General features: G+C 42.3%; 2 protein-coding genes across 5 annotated transcripts in view; one reads left to right on the plus strand and one right to left on the minus strand.

The window, feature by feature from the left end:
- The window catches only part of LOC106561536 (carbohydrate sulfotransferase 8), a 122328-nt gene extending 122045 nt beyond the window's left edge, over positions 1-283 (minus strand). The window contains exon 1 of the mRNA XM_014125604.2: positions 1-283. The gene's annotated coding sequence lies outside the window, so the exon portion shown is untranslated.
- LOC106561540 (uncharacterized) overlaps positions 219-23916 on the plus strand; it is a 24978-nt gene continuing 1280 nt past the window's right edge. The window contains exons 1-5 of one of the 4 annotated variants that reach the window (XM_045688430.1): positions 219-473; positions 6061-6243; positions 17251-17551; positions 18050-18178; positions 18964-19022. In XM_045688430.1, the coding sequence (XP_045544386.1) occupies positions 309-473; positions 6061-6243; positions 17251-17551; positions 18050-18178; positions 18964-19022 (837 nt within the window). In that variant the 5' untranslated portion in view covers positions 219-308. Of the gene's footprint in view, positions 474-6060; positions 6244-8051; positions 8842-11785; positions 12913-14868; positions 15047-17250; positions 17552-18049; positions 18179-18963; positions 19023-23916 lie in introns of those variants that run through there. The other 3 variants (XM_045688431.1, XM_045688432.1, XM_014125608.2) reach the window with 3 other exon arrangements.

Consider the following 23916-nt stretch of genomic DNA (forward strand, 5'->3'; position numbering starts at 1 on the left):
CTCTGTAGCAATAACCATCAGTCTTTGACGCTGAGAAGAGTTTGCGCCTGTCCGTCGAAAGTCAATTTCCTCTCGCTCGAGGTTGTTGATTTACAACAATGTCTCTCAGCATCACGACTGAAAACTCAGTTTACGCATATCTTTGCAAATCTTTTTTTGGAAATGAACCTCGGAGGTTCTTGCCATGCGTTCCGTTAACGCAGTCACGTTCTTGGTTGTCTGTTGAATTCACTTATTAGGTCTAGCGAGGATTGGAGAGTAGCTCGAGGGTGAGAGAAGTAGGCTAGCCTACAAGGGCGGTTTGCCAAATGTGTGAGTGGAGCGCAGCGCGGCATCTCCCTGCTTCTATTTCTTGCTCTCTAAGTCTCTGGCAGTCCCATGGGAAAGCGATGCAGCTGATACTGCCGACACTGCCAGGCAACCGCTACAGTAATAGTTCGTGCTTCAAAGGTCTGGAAACCGCAAGCATTCAGGTAGACCTACAGTTGTGTCAACTTGTGTGTGTGTGTGTGTGTGTGTGTGTGTGTTTGCATATCACATGTGGCGACTCCCCACGATTCGATCTACCTGCTCTCTGTCCATGACAAATGTATCAAGTGTCAATTTAACAGGAGCATAATCCTTTAAATATGAAACATTTTTGTCTTTCATTTCAAATGTATTGTGGAAAGTAAAATAATACACTAGAAAAGTATATTGTTGATTTTCCACATTGACCTTTGGAATGGCCTGCATGAATGAGTGCTGTGTCCTTTGTTTGAGTTTTATTTTTATAGGCTACCTGACGAACAAACCGTCTTGTCTGTCATCCTTTTGCTTTATACAAGATGAAGGAGGAGATTAACACCTTGTTTAAAGCAATCCAGCATTTGGTGTTGAAACAGAACACCCGGTAAATGTCATAAGGGCATAGAGCGACTATAGGCCTACATCAGAGTGCATAGTGACACGTTATCCCTTTCATACTAAGACGTTTTTCTGCCAACTTTACTATACCTCTTAACTTTTTTCCACCTTTTCCTTAGATCTGAAAGGTATTGATGGTATCATAGCCGAAACATTTATTTCCGCCTAACGACCATAGTAGCCTAAATGATTTCGGTAAACTCCTGCCTACGGGTTTAGTATGAAATGTAGCCACAATGCTACGCTCTTATTAAACTCCTGCTGGTCGCTAGGCAGCGCGAGTTAACCATCCTTCTGCCAGTTCTTAACTTTGCAAGGCATGTCACTTCTCCCATCTTCGCATAGCCCAGCAGCATGCACTGTTTTCTAACAACAACTGGATGGATCCATAAAGAATTACCGTGGGAATAAATATCACTGAATATCACTGATTGACGGACATTTTGTAATAAAGTAGGCTAATACAACTGAAGACATCTATCAAATTGTTGCTTACTGAAACTCCCCAGATCGTCCATTCTATGTAATACATTTGAAGCAATAGCCACCCGCGTGTGGTCAACTAGATTATAATTTCAGCGCCGTTTTGATTGGGACAGCGTCGTCGCGCTGCTTTGAGACAAATGTGGGTACTCCTCCTGATAAATCAATCAAGGACACATTTTCTTTTCACTGAATTTCAGTTTGGATATTGGTTAGGCTACAATTAGGCTAGGGAAATGTTAGCTAAGTTTAAGTGAGTGCTGCTCATGATCATGTTGTCCAGTTGGATCATTTATCAAAACATTTTGATTGCATGTCATGTAGTTTACCTAGTAGATTATTTTACTCTTCACTCGCAGTTGTTTAGCATCTAGGCCTAATCCCGAACAAAAGCCTGTGACTTCACTGATTTGTCTCAATCAATGTGATTTTGTATCACTGAATCCCCATCTGTAGCCTATAGGTTAGGCCTATTTGGTTAATTGATTTCTGGCTAGGCAAATAAGTGACGGTGGTAGCTCATCTCGTTCTCTCATCTATCACTGATCAGAAACGTTTAGCATGTAATAATGTAGCCCAGTGTAGGCTTATTATTTTGATCATTATTATGCTACATTGTGTATAGGAAAATATCCTAAATCCCGCAGAGGTTGTGAAATATGAACACCAGACTCACATGCTTTTGAAAATAGGATTGCTATTATGTTCTATCGGTATCATGATGAAGATACTGTCAATGTAAAACCCTACGGCTACTCCCTAACAAAGTGGAGTGAGGGTAGGAAAGAGATGAAACATGGATACAAAAAAAAGCATGGTGTTTGCCTCTGTTTCAAAATATTGCTTTTTTATGACAGCGGTTCCACACGTTCCCATGACACAAGTTGTGTGGGAAATATATTATTTGTATTATATTCTGTTATATTCCATAATATTCTTACTATGTGTTGACTGGGATGGGGTGGGTGTGTCTTGTCTGTTTAATGATTAAAATAATGAACTATTGATCTCATTCATTTGGAAGTAACATAATTAAACTATAAATATGCCATTCTATTGGTTTGGAAATACATTTTATTATTCGTATTATGTTTCTTAGGACCTGCCTAAACAAATGAATGATGGTTTATTTGTTATGGTGTATATTCAATGGATTTATTCAAATAGATTCCCACCAAAATCTGCACACCACTACTACCACGCCTCACCTGCATGCCGGCATGCACATGCAAGATATAAAAGGCCTATGCAGGCAAGAATGTGGTAAAAATGGGCCTGTATGTAAGGGGGTCATAAACATTGCCCAATTTATTTTACAGGCAAAATACCAATCCTATGTGAAAGCAGTATTTCAGACACAGACAACAATAAACTGCATTTGATCACCCTCTGCTGTTTTAGTTGGGTACATTCTGGGCCTACTGTATAAATAAAAAGTCTCAAAACACCATGATTGTGTAATGAAACCGTGAAAAGTAGTGCATCTAAACTGAGATCTGGTGTTTGAAGGGTGTTTGAATGTAAACCCAAAGTAAGTTTTTTAAAACAGAAATGTAGCACTCTGAAATACCCAAATTGGTTATTCAACCTGAATATTGGTATTTTTAAGAGAGTGCAGTAAACACTTTTTGGGGTTTCAGTGCATGTAAAAGGCAGCATCAAAACACAAAAACTGTGTTTGTTATACAATCAATGGTTTAGAAATGCAAATCGTTTATAGCCTAAATATTGATTGATGATAAGGGTCTATGGAGAATATTTTTTGTGGAATTCCCCCCCCTCCCAAAAAATGTATGCTTTATTCTGAAAGTTTATAAAGAAAGGGCAAGGACGATGTTACATTTCGTTGAAATTTTACCCACTTAACCACACAGCCACACTGTCAGAAATTATTCTGGGGTGAATTGAAATTGAAAAAAAAAATACATATAATGAATAAAAATGAATGCAAGTCGTGCCCTGGCCTAGTGGTAACGCACCCAGCTTAGACACGTCACCTCTCTTCCCACCGAAGACCCCGCTCCAACCCTTCAATCTGTTTCTCCCTGTAACGGCTGTCGTGCGAGAGAGTGGACCAAAACGCAGCGGAGTTAGTGTTCATCATATTTAATTAAGCAAGAACACTATACAAAAACAAAACAAGGAAACCGACAGCCAAACAGTCCTGTCAGGTGAAACACAATGACAGAAACAATTACCCACAAAACCCCAATGGAAAAACATGCACTTATGTGTGACTCCCAATCAACAACAACGAACTTCAGCTGTGCCTGATTGGGAGCCACACACGGCCCAAAACAAAGAAATACAAAAACATAGAAACAGAACATAGAACGCCCACCCAATGTAACACCCTGGCCTAACCAAAATAAAGAACAAAAAACCCCTCTCTATGGCTCTAGGTAGCTATCAAGTAAACACAATGATATCTATAATTCCTCTGTCATTTCATAACAGTCTCAATAAAGTGTAAAAATACCCCAAAATAAAAAAGAAATGTATGTATGTAAGTGGTTTCAATGATTTGTTAATTTAATTTGACCAAGATAATGTAAATCTAACTTAAAGCTGCAATATGTAACTTTTTGGGCAACTAGACCAAATTCACATAGAAATGTGTGTTATAGATCTATCACTCTCATTGAAAGCATGTCTAAGAAGCGGTAGATCTGTACTATGTGCTGTATTTCTATGCTTCCCGTTCCTACGTTTAGTTTTTGCTTCTTTTGATTTTGTCACCAGCTTCAAACAGCTGAAAAAACAATATTTTTGTTTATTGAAAATATATTTCACAGCGGTTTAGATGGGTCAGTGATTCTCTACACTATACATTGCTTGTTCTGTCACATAAACTGAAATGAGGAGCACTATTAGAATTTTAGCAACCAGGAAATGGCAGAGCGATTTCTGCATAGTGCATCTTTAATATTTTGTTCAAAATGTAAGTATCTTTCATGAGGACAAACAAAGAGAGAGACGATAGAGTGATTGAACTAATTAGAAGTCTTTGGTTTTAATCACCTTGAATTTCCCATCTTGCAACGTGACTCTGTTTTTTGGATTGTGGGTAATTCAACATTTTTAGACTTTATGATTCTTTCACACAATGTTGTATGCATGTTTGAAGAAATAAAAGTATATGTCTATATTAGTATTAAGATTGTTGTGGTGTAATGGATCACGATGAACGTATTAATAAACATTCAGGAAAATTGACATTTAGTAAGGACAGCACCAATTCCCACATTCATGATTGTCAATGAAAGAGGAAATTGCAACATTTTCAGTTCTTGCCGTTCAACCTCCAGTTACTGCTGGTAGTTTGAACACTGTGCTTGGCAATGCCTGCCAAAACGGTATACAGTATAATGGCAAATTATCAAATACATAAAATAATGTTAAACATTAAGAAACTTCTGAAAAAGGGATCAAATTCTGTACTAGACAGGATTCAAAACATCATAATGGTGTTTACAAGCTTTAGAGGGAGGAAACAACATCAAAAGAGAAGGGATGTTATTCTGCACTAAACAGGACTCGAAACACCAAAATAGCGTTTTCACCTTTTTCTGTTAGTGCTCCCAGTCCCTGGCAAGGTGTTACAACACACCATGTAATGTTTCAAAACACCTCAGAATGATGTGTTTCAATACTCCAGCAAAGTTAAGGTTTTGTCTCATTCAAGTTGGTGGCTTCTCAGTTGCCACTAGTTTTGGTGTTACAAAGCACTTAATTTTAACAGTGCACAAGCCTACACTCACTAACAGTGTGTCAATAGCCGTTGTCCACGGAGGGACTTGCTAATATATGACTCAATTGTCTTGTGAATTCATTCAATTCAAAACAATGTAGCTTGAATTGTAGCCATCAGGCTGAAATAATAACTCTATGGTGGCACATATTGATTGAGATGAAGGGTCTTTGGGCAGTTTTTGCTTTTCACAATCTACTCTGTTTGATTGTGACTTAATGTCCTTCGCTGTAGGGAGGAAAATACACACACTTTCTGTCTGTCTTTCTGTCTGTCTGAATTATGCACTTTGGTTTTATAGCCCCTTTAGTTCCTCATTCTTATGGGATTTCATTGTGAGACAGTGTGCATGTTGTTGACATGACACTTTTTTTATGTGCTAATGCATTCATTGCACAAGACTAGAATTCTATATCAGCCCACAAATTCTAGAACATACAAGCGTTTGAATGTGTTTTTGTTAGTTAAGAAAAAACAAGTCACTGAAAAAAGAAGTGTGAAACAGTTGAAGCTCTTTTCACTGAAATAACTTGAAATGGTTGAGGTAGGGAAAACAAACTGTTCTATCGTACTGGTGTTTTATGACGCAATTAGTCTCACAAAGAAGCATCATTTCCTGCTGTGCATTTGAAACACGTTTTATTGTTATGGTTTATATTGATATATTTAATAAATAATTCGAGCTTGAGATAGAAAAAGGCTACAGTAGCCAGTTAGTAGCTTGTTAATGTAGTAAAATGAATTTCTCATTCTAAATCAAATACATTTTCCATTACATCTATTGGTATTGGACATATTTAAATAGTGCTTAGGCCTAGCTACAGTTAGTAGCCCCAGACAAAATAAAACATTTTAAATAATGGATTATGAAGTCATATGGATAATCAAAATCATATGTCTTATCATTATCTCTTTGGCAGAAGCAGCCACTAAGGTTAAGCCAGGGTTCAAACAACAGCCAGGTCAAAAAAAGGAAGTGCCACGCAGGCCAGGGGTTAGCAGGAGGAGTCAGTGTTGGTACACAGCCATGCCTGGCTCTGAATCCAACCACCGGGAGACCAGAGGAGGCTGTAGACCAGGCTGCCATCCATCCCCAGAGACAGGTAAGCCACACCAATTTCTAATTCCTAATTCTATGAGCTACACTGACTGCACTATAGCCTGGTCCCAGATCTGTTTATGATGTTTTGTGAACTCCTATGGTCAATCATTGTCATACCAAAGTTGACAAGAAAGCTCAGAGATCTGAGACTAGGTTATCAGTGCTAAAAACACCCGGCCCAAATGACTCTTTCTATGATGCAAACTACTGTACTAGCTTGGTCCCAGCTTTGCACTTGATGCAAATGCTTAATAAATCTGTCCCAGAGGGATTGCAGTTTCTCTTCCTCTGTACTGACAACTTGAATAGTACTCTATTCCATCTGTTCACATTCTGTTCACTCTTCTTCTTGTACAGAAGCTGAAGAAGGAAAGAGGGGGGAAAAAACGAATAATGAGAAGGGGAGTATATATAATTCCATTAAAGCAATGTAGTGTCTACCCTCCGTATCCCAAAGGTGATATAGAACTCTACTGCTATCTGAAGTGTGCAGAAGGGATGCCACTAAGCCAACCAAGGCAACTGACCGTCTCTGCTCATCCATGGTCTGAGTGTCAATGAGTACCAGGCCGTCTACAACAGAGTGGTGGAGCCCTTCGCTAGTACTGCTAGTGCATTGTCATCATATAGTCACGCCCAAGGCATACGGTAGACTTAAAGGAGAGACTGCTGGACAGACCAAAGCTTGAGGAGGTGGTCCACGAATACGGTTGTGTGGAGGTTATAGAAACGTTTTATCCCAAGGTTAGGCCTCAAGCCTCAAGTCTGAGGCGCCAGAGGGCTCATGAGATGCCCAAACCTAAAGTAACTCTGTGTGGCTCTACTACACAATATGTGGCTATGGGTTGGTAGTAGAGCCACACACACAGTCACTCTGTATTTTCTCACTTTAAAATATTCAATTGAATTTCAACATACCCTCATCTGATGTATTGGCTTTGTAATCATCTCAATGCATCAGGTCATGTAGTAACGCAGATAAACACTGGCTAGCTTTGATGAGCCGACAACTTGTTCCTACAATTAGCAATTGATTTCCTATGGGCATGATGATTCATACAGATTGGCTGATATTACTTTATGACATAAAGTAACCTCTGTAGAATTGTACATGTGCTGTTTCTATCTATTAACTCTATGAAAGCACTATACAGAGAAAAAGCACACTGCTCATTTTACAGCAGGCAAATTGGTCTCAGTTTCTATGAGATGAGAGTGAAACGGTAGACCCAAATGTTTATCATTCCTAAGATATTTGCATGGTTCAGTTTCACACTGAATGGAAAAAGATGAGGATGAGTCCTCGGCGCTTCACAAGAAAATATTACGCAAACCTTTTCATGGTCTTTTAACTCTGTTGACTCTGTGAGGTGAGCGCCTGGAGGAAGTGGAGAGGGAGGCCGTGAGGCAACAAAACCAGAACATCTGTTTTTATCATCATTTTTACTCAATTGGATGACAGCTCTAAATAAAACATTCCATATGATATTAAACTTCATATCATTAAACTTATAAATATATTAGCCTGGTCTCAGATCTGTTTGTGCTATCATGTCAACTCCTCATCATGTTTTACATAACAAGGAGTGGCAAGGAGTAGCATGATGACACAAACAGACTGGTGCCCAGGCTAGAAAAATATCACTGTGATTAAAACATCTTTACCTTGGTAACTGTCATAAATATACATTTCATACTGGAGCACAGGAATATTGAACTATTTACTGTGTATCTAAAGACACCTGAAAGATTGCCTATTCTGCCTGTGTCTTGGAGTCTGCTAGTGCTTTATTATTTCCCTTCCTGCAGCAGGGGAGCAGCTGCCTGATGCGGGCCAGGTAGAACAGGGGTCCAATGAACAGGCCGAAGTTGGGGAAGGCCAGGAGAAGCTGGAGGATGCGGCAGTGTATGCGGTTAGCCTCCTGGTCCTCCTCCTCCAGGTGCCACATGGACATGAAGGGCACCAAGGCCACCAGAGGAGTGTAGGCCACCACGGAGGGTACCAGCACGGCCAATATGTTCTTCAGAGCTCTCCTCTTCAGGTTCATGCTGCCTCCAGACCCAGAGCCCTCCCCAGGCCTGCTCTGGCACAGCACCCACACAATGCCCACCAGACACATCAGCATGATCAGGAACAGGACTGAAGTGGTGAGGGCCAAATACAGAACCATGGAGAACACCCCCTGGAAGTAGGCCAGCAGCATCACCACCAGGGTGAGGAGCCAGGCCAGGGCACAAACCCCGGCGCGGTACTCCCACTTCCCCAGCTGTATGTAGGCCATGGGGTGGGCTGCCGCCAGGTAGCGCTCCACACACATGCAGGCCAGCAGGAGAGGACATCCGAAGATGTTGAGGGCGGAGAGGGCTTCGGCCGCCGTGAGCATCTGTTGGGACGCGTCGTGGTGCGTGGCAGTGTAGATGTCCATGGGCAGGCTGAGGCAGTAGAGGATGTCCAGGATGGACAGGTTGAGGCCCAGGACCTTGGAGGCTGATAGGGCCTTCTTGCTGCTCATCAACAGCCACAGCAGGCCCATGTTGGCTGGGAGACCTGTCAGCAGGGTGAAGATCTTGATGCTCAACCACACAATAGAATCGGCAAGTATGTGGCACTGTTGCATCACCTCGTCTATGCTGCTATCTACGCCGTAGAATGACCAGAAAATTTCAACAAACGATGACGTGGCAAAACTATTGGTGCCATTGGAGTTTTGGTCCACGCAAAAAGAAGTGTTGCTTATGTTGCAGGGGGGTGGCGTAGGGCTTCCCCCATAGGAGAAAGTGCTATTGATGCCCATGCTGTCTCTTCTGAGGAAACGTATCAGAAGACTCTGCAGTAGACAAAAGCAAATCCTTATTTACATAATATTGAATGTTTATAAGGAAAAGTACCACCAACCATTCAAAGTGAATGGGGGAAACACCTGTGGTAATGGGATATCATAACTATTATTTACAATCAATTAACACTCAAGAAGTCATCAATCTCTTATGTATAGGTTGCATCTCAATCATTTTGACGTAAGTCTCAAACACTCCCCTCCACTCTACATACATTGAGATTTAACAAATAAGGCTTATCAATCCTGACATTCACACCTGAGATTATATTTCAAAATGTAAACTAATGAGATCCATTTACCTTATTATCTTATTTGTTCACAAAAATCTACTTATAGGGCGACCTTCAAGCCATTGAACAATATAATTCCAAGGTTCTTTAACTTATGATACCAAAGTAATAAACCCTATACATCATAATTACATTATAAGATAGTACTTTATTATAAGGTGTAGGATCTTAATTTGAGCCAGTTTGCTACAGCAGGAAAATAATCCTGCAGCATCAGGAAATGTGAATTATTATGTGGGTATAATAAATGGAGAAATATACAAGGGTTGATACATTTTCTGTTCTGGCAAGTCAAGTCTGATATTTTAAAGTGGAAATTACAAACTTTAGAATACTTTTTAAACCTTGAATACACTAGAAGTTTGCATTTCCTGCTGTACAGGAAAATTCTTAGAAACAAATTAAGATCCTACATCTGTAATAAAAATTTGTTTGTACCAGTTGATACATACATATTCCCCCCTTTGGGGATTAATAAGTACTATCTTATCTCTTGTAATTGAAAACTGAAGACTTGCGATTTAGTATACAAAAGAGGGAACTAACCTGATCAGATAGATGAAGGTGGATAGCTGATGAGGACTCCGTGATGTAACTACAGTGTTTGTCTGTTTTCTAACCCTCCCCCTCCTCATCCTTTGCATTTGTAATTTGAGAGAGAGAGAGAGAATATATTCCTGTGATGGACTTGTGGAACAGGAAAAGGTGCTAGACCCAGGACAGGTATAGGGCTTTTCTTCTCCTCGGTTTTGTATTTTGAGTCTGACTAAAACTACACCATGCAAATATCCCCTGAAACACACAAACAATGTGGGTTGGTAACACCAAGAAGAAAGTCTCTCAACAACACTAGTTGGGCTTTGCCTTTCTTTGCCTTTACGTTCATCCTTCACCTTACTTTATCTTTGTATGGCTCTCATCATGTTGCAACTCCAGGGGAACCACCATAATACCGCAGATACAAAGGGATGTTGCTCAATAGGTATATCACTAGGACGTTGATCAATGGATATTGTTGGTTTGTTATCACAGAATACAGAAGTGTAGGCCATATACAAACACAAGATAATGTTTGCTAGTTGATGATGGCCCATTGTATTGAAGGTCGTAGTCTTGGCTCTGCTGTAGGTAAGTTATTTTGCGCTACTGTATGTCGGCATTCATTCACACTTCCTGAATTCTGACAGGCATGCAGTTTACATGTGAATAACCTAACCCTTGGATCTGTCAGTTTTTAAAGGCCCAGTGCAGTCAAAACGTGATTTTCCTGTGTTTTATGTATATTTCCACACTATAACAAAATTGTGATTATTATGATAAGCCCTTTTTAGTGTAAGAGTTGTTTGGAAAAACGGCCTGAAATTTCAGCCTGCTGGGTGACATCACCAGATGGTAAATTAGTTAATAGACCAATAAGATCGAGAGTTCCAAACCTCTCTGCCAATAACAGCTAGTTTTCCGTTTTCCCTTCCCTACTCAGACCACTCCCAGACAGTCCTAGCAAAATTTTTGCTTGAGAAATTGCTCTTTGCTAAGAAGCAATTTTTGTTTCTTTTTGACCATTTTAATTTAAAACAATCACAGTAAGATACTTAATTGTTAACCAGAAATGATTTGATATTGAGATAAAAATGGCTGCATTGGACCTTTAAAGTGTCAATCAGCAGTTGCTACATCCATTTTTGGACTTACAAATGAATGATATGTACCCATTGATTCTTGAAGAATATAACTTACAAATGTCTAATGAGCTTAGTTCAACTGTTGTTCCCCATCAGACCAAAATATAAGCTTGTTTTACACCAATGTTTGTAAAGAAAGAAAATGTAAACAAGCAGTAGACTATATAGCCTCAAAATGTGGTTAAAACTATAATTTTGGATCTATAGCTCTGTCTATGAATTTGAGAATGGTTCCATTTCTCCAGCCCCATTCCTCAGATTTTTATTTTACTGCTGATTACCGCTTTAAATGGAAGATTGAGTTAATTGTCTTTATGATGTCATATTTGGCTACCATGGACAGAATTATTTTTTGGAACGTAGGAAACATACCACTTGTCCTCTTGGGACACCTGACTGCTGACCTAAGTCCCCACTCATACACTCTATTACTTTTGATTGGGTAATTGTGCTCGGGACGTTTCCAAAGCAGGTAAAGGTGGTGGGACAGGGTCTTTAGCCAAAAAATGGATTATTTAACACCCTGCCTGGATAGATATTTGATGACCTTGACCTACACAACAATGCTTGACTCAAAGGATGATTCTGCAGGTATGATGCAAGAGCACATAGGGGTCTTGTTGCATGCTGACCTATGAGCTCATGCTGAGCCCTTGATTAAAACACGCTTATAAGTTGGAACTAAGTTTTTATCACATACAGTAACATCAACCTCTTCTCTTTCCTGCCAGGCAAAGATATAAGCTTTGCCTGGGGCAAGGGAGTGGACGTGCGCGTGACGAACCGCCTGCGGGTCCCGCTGACACCGGACAACTTGCAGTCGCTTTCCTTCAGCATTCCGGGCCTTCACACGCGACTCAACACCCCACTGGAACATGTAGGCCTGTTTCACTATGGCCATTTACTGGTGTACAACCTGCCATCGGTGCCTGCCGACAAACCAGACAAAGACAGTGGGGTTTCCCTCGCTCCTCCATTGAGCTGCTTTTATTTGGGAGAGGACGGTGGAGAGGTACAGGGCTCAGCACGAGATGATGCGCCCGCGGGGATTGTCTCAAACTCTGTCTTGCCGGAGGGTGACTGCTTGTATTCAGCAGGACAACCTGAAGATTCTCCAGTAATAGACTCTCCAGATTTGAGAGGCAGTGACGAGCAGTCTCTGTGCAGCGGTTCAGAGAACTTCTACACATGTCCATCTGCAGCCTCTCAGGACTCCGTTCCGTCCCCTTGGAGTGCTCATTGGGCGTCAGCCGCCATGTCCCCGCATTATGGGTCAGGGTCATCAACAAACCTGCCTAGCTCCACACCGACCAGCGAAGATCATAGTGACAGTAATGAGCTGTTGTCGGTGGAGTTCAAAGGGCGGCGCTACATGCGTGTCCTGTCCCGGGTCAAGCCTAGGACAGATGAAGACGTGGAGGCCAGTTGGACGGTGACAGACTTCACGAAGCACGGGGAGCCCGTGTTCTCTCTGCGGCTTGACTTCATGCGGCCCCGACCACCCTTACCCCGGTGGATGGAGGGCATAGCAGAGAGGTACTGGTGATGATGATGGGCTTGACAAGAGCTGGACAGTACATGCCCATTTTTTACTGATCTGCCTCCAATGTTGAGAAGCATCTGACCAATTCCCACTGTCAAATAAACAAACTACAATTAAACCTATGGTTGTGTTATTTATCAAACAATTCAATGCAAGTGTCAGCATAATGTCAAATAGAATAGAATATCACTTTATTATTCATCAGGCCAAATCATTGAGGCTGCGATCATTAAATGTCAAGTTGAATTGACAGCCTAGGCTACCTGACTCTATCCTGTAGGCCTACTCTCCTCTCTCTCACTCAAAACATCCCCCACGTTTCTTATTAAGCTATGTTTAATCTATCGTCCAAAACATAGACTTCATAAGGTTGGCAACTTTTTATTATTTTTTTAAATAATTGAAAACTTCAATTAAAACCTGATATATGTAGGCCTAGGCCCAGCGGAGACCTACGGCTGGAACAGTGGTATATTGTGGGTACATTTTGTGAGGCAACCCGTCTGTCTAGAGAGACTAGCAGAGCTCAGTGTTTGAAGCCTCCCTGTTTTTATGTGTGTGAAGACAAAGACAACTTTCCACATTGCGTAGATCACCACCTGTACTGTTACAAGCAACCTCAATGACAGTGGAATGCTCATGGTCTTATTTTGATTAATTGTATTTCTGAAGAACAGAGGAAGATTGCAGTGGGCCTCAAAAGAATACGGACAACCGAAGTTTTGTGTTTTGAACTTCGGAGCAGAGCACCCGTCAAAGGAGTCATCGCAGGGGTGACGATGGATGTTCAGGTTGAATACCTGAAGAGAATTCCTGATCTGGTTGGTGCCCTGCGCTTGACCCTCTGGGTGAAAGGAGAAAAATAAGAAAGTCTGTCAGTGTCACACCCTGATCTGTTTCACCCGTCTTGTGTTTGTCTCCACCCCCCTCCAGGTGTTGCCTATTTTCCTCATTATCCCATGTGCATTTATACCTGTGTTTTCTGTTTGTCTGTTGCCAGTTCGTCTTGTCTTGTCAAGCCTACCAGTGTTTTTTCCCCCGGTATGACATGCACAGACTAGGCTAGTAAAGATGCTGAAGCTAGAACCTTGTTGTCGTGCCTCCTTATTTTAGATGATACTACAGTAAGAGCTTTTGTCCCCAAACCAAAGCAGTGTAAAAATTGTAACGAATTTGGCCATGTTTCAAATGTGCGCAGATGGATGGAGTATACTGAAGAACGGTGTGTAGAAGGATGACGGTGTTGCAAGTGTGGTGGGGATCATGATCACAAGTTCCTGGAGTGCCCTGTAAAAGCCAATTTATGCTTGATCCGAAAATGTGGTCAGAGGCTCCGTATGGTGGGTGTGATGCAATTGTGAAGCCTCTGGAGGCATGCAAAGGCCAAGTTGAGCTCAGTACCGCATCGCTGTGTGCCTCTCAAATTTTGTAACAATCCAGAGGGCTCCGCATTGATTGGTTGACAGTAGGTGGGGGCGGGAGGTCCTGTATAAACACAAACTCACTTCCTTGACAACTTCCTTCACAACAGCTGTGCTCAGCAGTGTGCTCAGCTCTTTGCATCAGCAGCTCTGTGCTGCTCCCGCAAAGAGCAAGAACTATGAATGCCCTGACTTCTGCAGAAGCCGTATCCCTGTAAATTCTGCACGGCCAATGCAGACAACAGATTGACCATGTAATGCCTTTAACGGTGAATGAGATTGAGGTGGCAAAAGTTTGAGTAGTCAATCGAATCTCCTATGCAGAGGCCATTAAAAGTGACACTATTGAAGATATGGTAGTGGATGCACCACAGCCTGTAGTAAATGTTTGTTGCCAGTCAAAAGATACCCTGTGTGTTGAAATGGTGGATTGTGTGGCGTTCTTTGCCACAGTTATAAACTGTAAGGCTCAAGTCTCAAAGAAGTCAAAGGAACTGGAAATTATTGTGGCTGCCTGCGACAAACGTTTTTGGGAGTTAACGATTTTACATCTGAAGATTGCAAGGGGTACAAACGCCGGAAGATGGTCTGCCCTCCCAGGCTCCCCTTGAGCCTGTGTAGGGATCAGATATGACCTATTTTTAACAGAAAAGTTATATTTTTATTCTATTTGTTTTTGGTAGTTTGTTCCGTTTTTGGGGGAGAATCCTGTTTCCATCCCGCACAGTAGGTGCAAATGAAATTCTGTGAACGCCAATATAACATAGAAGAAGAAAAACATCAAAGAGCCATACCAGACTCTAAAGTCAGGTGGACGTGAGAGTTCGGCGTTAGCCAGACTAGAGGAACGCGCCCAATAAATAATGTTCATCACATCCATGGGGTGGCAGTACAGAGTAGTTTTCGCCAGAAAAGTGTAGGAGGAAGTAGAATGTAACGTAGAATGTCCCGTTACGAATCTCAAATCTAGTTATGGTTCCTTATTCAAGGTGAAAGTATCATCAGATATTTGGTGAAAGAATTTATAGGTAAGTGTTTACGGTTTAGCCTACTATTTGTATGCTTTTGATTTTTTGTCTATGTTATTTGTGTAGACTGTCCTACAGCCACATCGATTTTTCAGTCAAAGAACTTTGAAAACGAGAAAGTGATTACTTCATTATTACAGTGAAAGTAACCTTAGTTACTCAAGTAGGTAACCCATGTTCGCTGTCTGTAACCGAGCAGCAAATTATTTAGTCTACGTGGCATACTGTATGGCTACAGTAAGTATATTTTTGCATAAGCAATCACATGTAAAGTTTATGCGCTATTTGACTTTCACCATGAAAGTGAAACTAACTTGATGTGAAAGAATACCGAAACCTTTCATAACTGAGAAAACGAAGGCCCAAAAAATAAAATAACATCAAATAAAGTTTGTCCACTACCAGTGGCGTGTATTCATGGATGCCAGGCTTCCCCAAATATTTGACCTATGAAATTATTTATCTTTGGTCTCTCTGTGTTTTCACAATTTTCACCGGAAAAATCATCCGAGCGAGGGAAACAGCGCCCCTCTCTCTCAATATGGGTAGCCCACGTATCTGATGCTGTCTGGACCAAAAGAGTATGACATGTTGCCGGTGGAGCACTTGATTTGGCCTCCCTTGATAAATCAAATCTAAAATAATTAGCCAATCAGCGTTGAGGTTAGCTCAACTGTGGGTTGTCCTGGCGCAGCAAAACTCCCGCAAGGGAGGCCAGTTTGAATTTGGCTTCACACCAATCAAATTACATCCATTTATCTAACCATAAATTAATATATTGTGCCACTGGCCTGAGACGATTGAAGTTCAATATGTAGCCTAGATGTAGCCTAGTAGACTCACGTTAATTAGCTAGCTAACTTAGCTGGTTCATTGTTGCCCATGCGAGGAAGTTAGGCTAGCAAGCATTTTAGCTAGGTAGCCTATGAAAACAAAAACTAAAAGTGTACTGTATGACAGCACTATGACAGAGAGGAGGATGCTATTGGTGTTCAACTAGTCTACAACTAGCGCGAGTCAACCTCCAGTGGAGGCTGCTGAGGGGAGGACGGCTCATAGTAATGGCTGGGATGGAGTCAATGTAACATTATCAACCACATGGAAACCACATGTTTGATACCATTCAATTGACTCCATTCCAGCTGTTATTATGAGCTGTCCTCCCCTCAGCAGCCTCCACTGACACACAGACCGAAATCAGTAGGCCTACCATGGACAGCCATGTGATATTTAGGAACATCAATTTGACTAAATTGTCATTGGTATCTTTAAGTTTGTTTTCAGTGTATTAAACTAAGCATATGTAGCCTAGTTGATTTGATGATGTTTAAGTTGAAAGGGTGCTGGAAGAGTGGAGGAATAATAGCTAATGTTGTCTTTGTTCTGACTTGCGGTAACTCTGTAATCAGTAGTAGTTTAGTAAACTGTCGAAAACATTAACTTTCTTGACCATGCTGCTGGTCATGTAACTGTTTAATGCAATATTTGCTTTGTGGACAGATGTTGCTCTCCAGTTTAGTGATGAAACAAACATATAGTTGAAGTTATTCCGCCACTGTGTGTTGTCTTTTTGTTGTCTCAACCTTATTGTACTGTACATCACGGTGGCGTATGAACGAATGGGTTATAGAGAAAACAAAGCAATTATCACCACATAGGTTGTAATATGGATTTTTTTACTGGCTCGGCTTGGCTTCCCCAGGGATTTTGCCCACGCGATGCCACTGTCCACCACAGCCTTCAGGGAGGCTAATTTTGCACTGTAGGCCTAAGTAATTGTTTGGTGTTCTTCGGTCCTGGGGACCCACATGCTGTGTAATATTTTGTTCCAGCCCAGTAATATGTCACACCTGATTCCACTTTATTATTTGAATCAATGTTAATAGCCTACCCTGCTGTGCTGGAACAAAACCCTGCACTGTCTGTGGGTCCCCCAGAAAGATTATTGAAGAGGGAAAAGACGCCTGTTTTATACTAGAGATTATTGTTTTAAAATGGTTAGCGACCAACGGAAGTCAACATTACATTTCTTATTTTTACTGTTTTATACTAGAGATTATTGTTTTAAAATGGTTAGCGACCAACGTAAGTCAACATTACATTTCTTATTTTTACTGTTTTATACTAGAGATTATTGTTTTAAAATGGTTAGCGACCAACGTAAGTCAACATTACATTTCTTATTTTTGTATTTATTTCTGCAGATCCTGCAGTGTTCCAAGCTGTCTGGTTGTGTGTGGTGTGGCAGTGAGATGGAGAACCATGCAACAGCAGGGGCTGCCGTGGATGCATGCGGAGTGGACCAACGTAGCGATGAGTATCGGCTGCTCATGGCTTACTGTGGCAAGAGGAAGAGGCAGCGGTCTGGCCGAATGCCTCAATTTCAAAGTCAGATTCAAAAAGAAGGTTCTCCTCCATCCAGACATAATGCTACATTTTATGACACCGGTCCCATACATTGCGAATTTCAATGTTGGGCTCCGTCCAGACATGGCCTAGTGGCAGGTAAGAGGTAGTTGAAAACAGTGGTGGTGGAAAAGGGAGCAACAAAGACAGGGGGGGATGTATCCACACCTAGTATCTATACAGTTACAGGTATGTTTCTGTGCACTGGAACATTCTGTGCGGAACAGTGGAGGCTGGTGGGAGGAGCTATCGGGGGACAAGCTCATTATAATGGCCAGAATGGAGTGAATAGAACGTAGTCAAACCTGTGGTTTCCGTATGTTTGATACCATTCTATTGATTCCATTCCAACCATTCCAATTATCCCGGCCTCCTATAGATATTCTCACCAGCCTCATCATCATAGAATATTATATGTCAAATATATGGATTGATCACAGAATATTGTGCTACTTAGAACATACACATTTATGTAACCCCTGCAACTACAAACTGTGTGTGGGTGGTGTGTGTGCCTTTGGGTGGTGTGTGTGCGTGGCGTGCGTGTGGGTGGTGTGTGCGTGCGTGCGTGTGTGTGTGGGTGGTATGTGTGTAAAGCAGCTGCTGGAGCTGCAGGAGGAGAGGGCAATACCTTGAATGGAGTAGCAGACAGGTTGACTCAGATTGCAGACTCTGTGCAGATCACAACAGACGACATAGAGTCAGACGGGACAGAGGATCAACATGGTGGGTCTCTTTCACACTCACAACAATAATGTTTATGATAATAAATGGATTCGGGCTATTAAAGATGCATTGTAATTTCAGAAAATGGCCATAATATATGTGCAGTAATAGTGGAATTATAGTGTTTCACAGTATTACTTACCGGCGGTGAGTAATTGGCTCACCGCCGGTAAATCACAGCCAATCAGTGTTGTGATTGGCTGTGATATTTGTCTATTGATTTCTCCCGCCTGAGCGGCATCTGTTGTCAAAATGGGAAAGCTGTGTGGCTGTGTTATCTAGTGGAAAATGGGTCAAGCGGCCAATGTAGAAGTCACTCTGTCATTTCCTGGTTGCAAAAATTCTACACTGTACAATTTCAGTTTATGTGAGAAATCAAGCACTGAATCGTGTAGGGAATCATTGTACCATCTAAATTGCTGAGAAATATATTTTTCAATAACAAAAAAATATATTTTTACAGCTGTTTGAAACCAAAAGTAAAAGGCTCAAACGTGAGTCTCCACCATGTTACGAGGAAATAGAATGCGGGGTAGGAGGAGATGTGTTTTGAATGCAGCCAAGTGCTGTTGCAATTTACCTAGCTTCCACATAGGGGAGAAACTCTGAGAAATTATATGTGTAGCACCTTTAAGTGATTTTCCTTACAGTTGTAGCTTTCAAAGTACTTTACATGATATAGTAGGGTAATGCAATGATTTGCATAAAGTTGAACTTGAACTTAGTGCCTTTCTGATGCCTCAGATGTGAATGGACAGTTACTGATTGGTTTTGTCTCCCTGCAGATGTCATCCGAAGACTAGTGGAGTTGCTGAAGGCGTCTGGAGACAAGCTGAATGAAGAGGTGTGTGTGTTTTTTCATGGGGAGAAAGGGGAAGGGTTTCAAATGCAATTGGACTACCCATTTCAAATAAAATCTTATTTGTCACATGCGCCGAATACAACTGGTGTAGACCTTACAGTGAAATGCTGAATACAACTGGTGTAGACCTTACAGTGAAATGCTTACTTACAAACCCTTAACCAACAATGCTGTTCAAGAAATAGAGCTAAGAAAATATTTACTAAATAAACTCAACTTTTTAAAAAAATCTAAAAGTAACACAAGATATTTACATAACAATAACGAGGCTATATACAGGGGGTACCGGTACCGAGTCAATGTGCGGGGGTACAGGTTAGTCGAGGTAATTTGTAAAGTGAGTGTGCATAGATAATAAACAGCGAGTAGCAGCAGTGTAAAAACAAAGGGGGGGGGGGTCAATGTAAATAGTCCAGGTGGCCATTTGTCTAGCCTTTTGGTCCTAGACTTGGCGCTCTAGTACCGCTTGCCGTGCGGTAGCAGAGACAACAGTCTATGACTTTGATGACTGGAGTCTTTGACAATTTTTTGGGGCCTTCCTCTGGCACTGCCTAGTATATAGGTCCAGGATGTCAGGAAGCTTTGCCTCTTCCGTTGCGACGTCCCCCGAAGGCCCTTCTGCTATCCTGCTAGCCCCGGCCCACTAGCTGTCTGAATCGCTGTGTCTCCAGCTCGCCAAGCTACTCACTGGATCCTTTGATCACTCGGCTATGCATGCCTCTCCCTAATGTCAATATGCCTTGTCCATTGCTGTTTTGGTTAGTGATTATTGTCTTATTTCACTGTAGAGCCTCCAGCCCTGCTCAATATGCCTTAGCTAGCCCTTTTGTTCCAACCCCCATACGTGGTGACCTCACCTGGCTTAAATGGTGCCTCTAGAGAAAAAACCTCTCATCGTCACTCAATGCCTAGGTTTACCTCCACTGTATTCACATCCTACCATACCCTTGTCTGTACATTATGCCTTGAATCTATTCTTCCACACCCAGAAATCTGCTGCTTTTACTCTCTGTTCCGAACGCACTAGACGACCAGTTCTTATAGCCTTTAGTCATACCCTTATCCTACTCCTCCTCTGTGCCTCTGGTGATGTAGAGGTTAACCCAGGCCCTGCAGCACCTAGCTCCACTACCATTCCCCAGGCGCTCTCATTTGTTGACTTCTGTAACCGTAAAAGCCTTGGTTTCATGCATTTTAACATTAGAAGCCTCCTCCTTAAGTTTGTTTTATTCACTGTTTAGCACACTCCGCCAACCCGGATGTCCTAGCCGTGTCTGATCCTGGCTTAGGAAGGCCACCAAAAATCCTGACATTTCCATCCCTAACTATAACATTTTCCGACAAGATAGAACTGCCAAGGGGGGCGAAGTTACAATCTACTGCAGAGATAGCCTGCAGAGTTCTGTCATACTATCCAGGTCTGTGCCCAAACAATTTGAGCTTGTACTTTTAAAAATCCACCTTTCCAGAAACAAGTCTCTCACCGTTGCCGCTTGTTATAGACCCCCTTAAGCCCCCAGCTGTGCCCTGGAGACCATATGTGAATTGATTGCCCCCATCTATCTTCAGAGTTCGTGACCTAAACTGGGACATGCTTGACCCCCGGCCGTCCTACAATCTAAGCTAGATGCCCTCAATCTCACATAAATTATCAGTGAAACTACTAGGTACAACTTTAAATCTGTAACCATGGGCACCATCTTAGATATCATCCTGACCAACTTGCCCTCTAAATACACCTCTGCTGTCTTCAACCAGGATCTCAGCGATCATTGCCTCATTGCCTGCGTGCGTAATGGGTCCGCGGTCAAACGACCACCCCTTATCACTGTCAAATGCTCCCTAAAACACTTCAGCGAGCAGGCCTTGCTAATCGACCTGGCCCGGGTAGGATATTGACCTCATCCCATCAGTAGAGGATGCCTGGTTGCGCTTTAAAAGTGCTTTCCTCTCAAACTTAAATAAGCATGCCCCATTCAAAAAATGTAGAACTAAGAACAAATATAGCCCTTGGTTCACTCCAGACTTGACCGCCCTTGACCAGCACAAAAACATCCTGTGGCGTTCTGCATTTAGCATCGAATAGCCCCGCGATATGCACCTTTTCAGGGAAGTTAGGAACCAATATACTCAGTCATTTAGGAAAGCGAAGGCTAGCTTTTTCAAACAGAAATTTGCATCCTGTAGCACTAATTCCAAAAAGTTTTGGGACACTGTAAAATCCATGGAGAATAAGAGCACCTTCTCCCAGCTGCCCACTGCACTGAGGATAGGAAACATTGTCACCAGCGATAAATCTATGATAATCGAGAATTTCAATAAGCATTTTTCTATGGCTGGCCATGCTTTCCACCTGGCTACCCCTACCCCGGCCAACATCTCAGCATCCTCTGCAGCAACTTGCCCAAGCCCCCCTCCGCTTCTCCTTCACCCAAATCCAGACAGCTCATGTTCTGAAAGAGCTGCAAAATCTGGATCCCTACAAATCAGCTGGGCTAGACAATCTGGACCCTTTTTGTTGCAACCCCTATTACTAGTCTATTCAACCTCTCTTTCGTATCATCTGAGATCCCCAAAGATTGGAAAACTGCCGAGGTCATCCCCCTCTTCAAAGGGGGAGACACTCTAGACCCAAACTGTTATAGACCTATATCCATCCTGCCCTGCCTTTCTAAAATCTTCGAAAGCCAAGTTAACAAACAGATCACTGACCATTTTGAATCCCACAGTACCTTCACCACTATGCAATCTGGTTTCCGAGCTGGTCATGGGTGCACCTCAGCCACGCTCAAGGTCCTAAACGATATCATAACCGCCATCGATAAAAGACAGTACTGTGCAGCTGTCTTCATCGACCTGGCCAAGGCTTTCGACTCTGTCAATCACTGCATTCTTATCGGCAGACTCAATAGCCTTAGCTTCTCAAATGACTGCCTCGCCTGGTTCACCAACTACTTCTCAGATAGAGTTCAGTGTGTCAAATCGGAGGGCCTGTTGTTCGGACCTCTGGCAGTCTCTATGGGGGTGCCACAGGGTTGGATTCTCGGGCCGACTCTTTTCTCTGTATATGTCAAAGATGTCGCTCTTGCTGCTGGTGATTCTCTGATCCACCTCTACGCAGATGACACCATTCTGACACATCTGGCCCTTCTTTGGACACTGTGCTAACAAACCTCCAAACGAGCTTCAATGCCATAAAACACTTCTTCCATGGCCTCCAACTGCTTTTAAATGCAAGTAAAACTTAATGCATGCTCTTCAACCGATTGCTGCCCGCACCCGCCCGCCCGCCCACGTAGCATCACTACTCTGGACGGTTCTGACTTAGAATATGTGGACAACTACAAATATCTAGGTGTCTTGTTAGACTGTAAACTCTCCTTCCAGACTCATATCAAACAAAATCAAATCTAGAATCGGCTTTCTATTTTACAACAAAGCCTCCTTCACTCATGCTGCCAAACATACCCTCGTAAAACTGACTATCCTACCGATCCTTGACTTCGGCGATGTCATTTACAAAATAGCCTCCAACACTCTACTCAGAAAATTGGGTGTAGTCTATCACAGTGCCATCCGTTTTGTCACCAAAGCCCCATATACTACCCACCACTGCGACCTGTATGCTCACGTTGGCTGGCCCTCACTACATATTCGTCGCCAAACCCACTGGCTCCAGGTCATCTATAAGTCTATGTTAGGTAAAGCCCCACCTTATCTCAGCTCACTGGTCACCATAGCAGCACCCACTCGTAGCACGCGCTCCAGCAGGTATATTTCACTGGTCACCCCCAAAGCCAACACTTCCTTTGGCCGCCTTTCCTTCCAGTTTTCTGCTGCCAATGACTGGAACAAATTGAAAAAATCACTGAAGCTGGAGTCTTATATCTCCCTTTCTAACTTTAAGCATCAGCTGTCAGAGCAGCTTCCGATCACTGTACCTGTACACATCCAATCTGTAAATAGCACACCCAACTACCTCATCCCTATATTGTTACTTATCCTCTTGCTCTTTTGCACCCCAGTATCTCTACTTGCACATCATCATCTGCACATCTATCACTTCAGTGTTAATGCTAAATTGTAATTATTTCGCCTCCATGGCCTATTTATTGCCTTACCTCCCTACTCTTCTACATTTGCAAAAACTGTACATAGATTTTTCTATTGTGTTATTGACTGTACGTTTATTTATGTGTTACTCTGTGTTATTGTTTTTGTCACACTGCTTTGCTTTATCTTGGCCAGGTCGCAGTTGTAAATGAGAACTTGTTCTCAACTGGCCTACCAGGTGAAATAAAGGTGAAATAAAAAAAAATACAAAAGTGGTGTACTGGGCCATACGCACTACCCTCTGTAGTGCCTTACAGTTAGATGCCATACCAGGTGGTGATGCAACCGGTCAGGATGCTCTCAATGGTGCAGCTGTATAACTTTTTGAGGATCTGGGGACCCATGCCAAATCTTTTCAGTCTCTTGGGGGGGAAAAGGTGTTGTCATGCCCGCATCACAACTGTCTTGATGTGTTTGGACCATGATAGTTCGTTGGTGATGTGGACACCAAGGAACTTGAAACTCTCAACCCGCTCCACTTCAGCCCGTCGATGTTAATGGGGGCCTGTTCGGCCCTCCTTTTCCTGTAGTCCGTGATCAGCTCCATTTATCACCACAAGATGTCTTTGTTCCATAGTCAAACATCCCTGGACTCTCAATAACAGCATACAGTATACAGTACTCGATATGTTACGAATGCATAAATACCAAATACTGTATAAGGCTCTGTCCAAGACCAGGTACAGTACACTCTTCTTTCACAATTATGTGTTGAAATGTCTCCCTTCCTCTCAACTCCCTCTACCCAAACTCTTACTGACCT

This window comes from Salmo salar, chromosome ssa10, assembly GCF_905237065.1.
Source record: "Salmo salar chromosome ssa10, Ssal_v3.1, whole genome shotgun sequence".
Taxonomy (NCBI): Eukaryota; Metazoa; Chordata; class Actinopteri; order Salmoniformes; family Salmonidae; genus Salmo; species Salmo salar.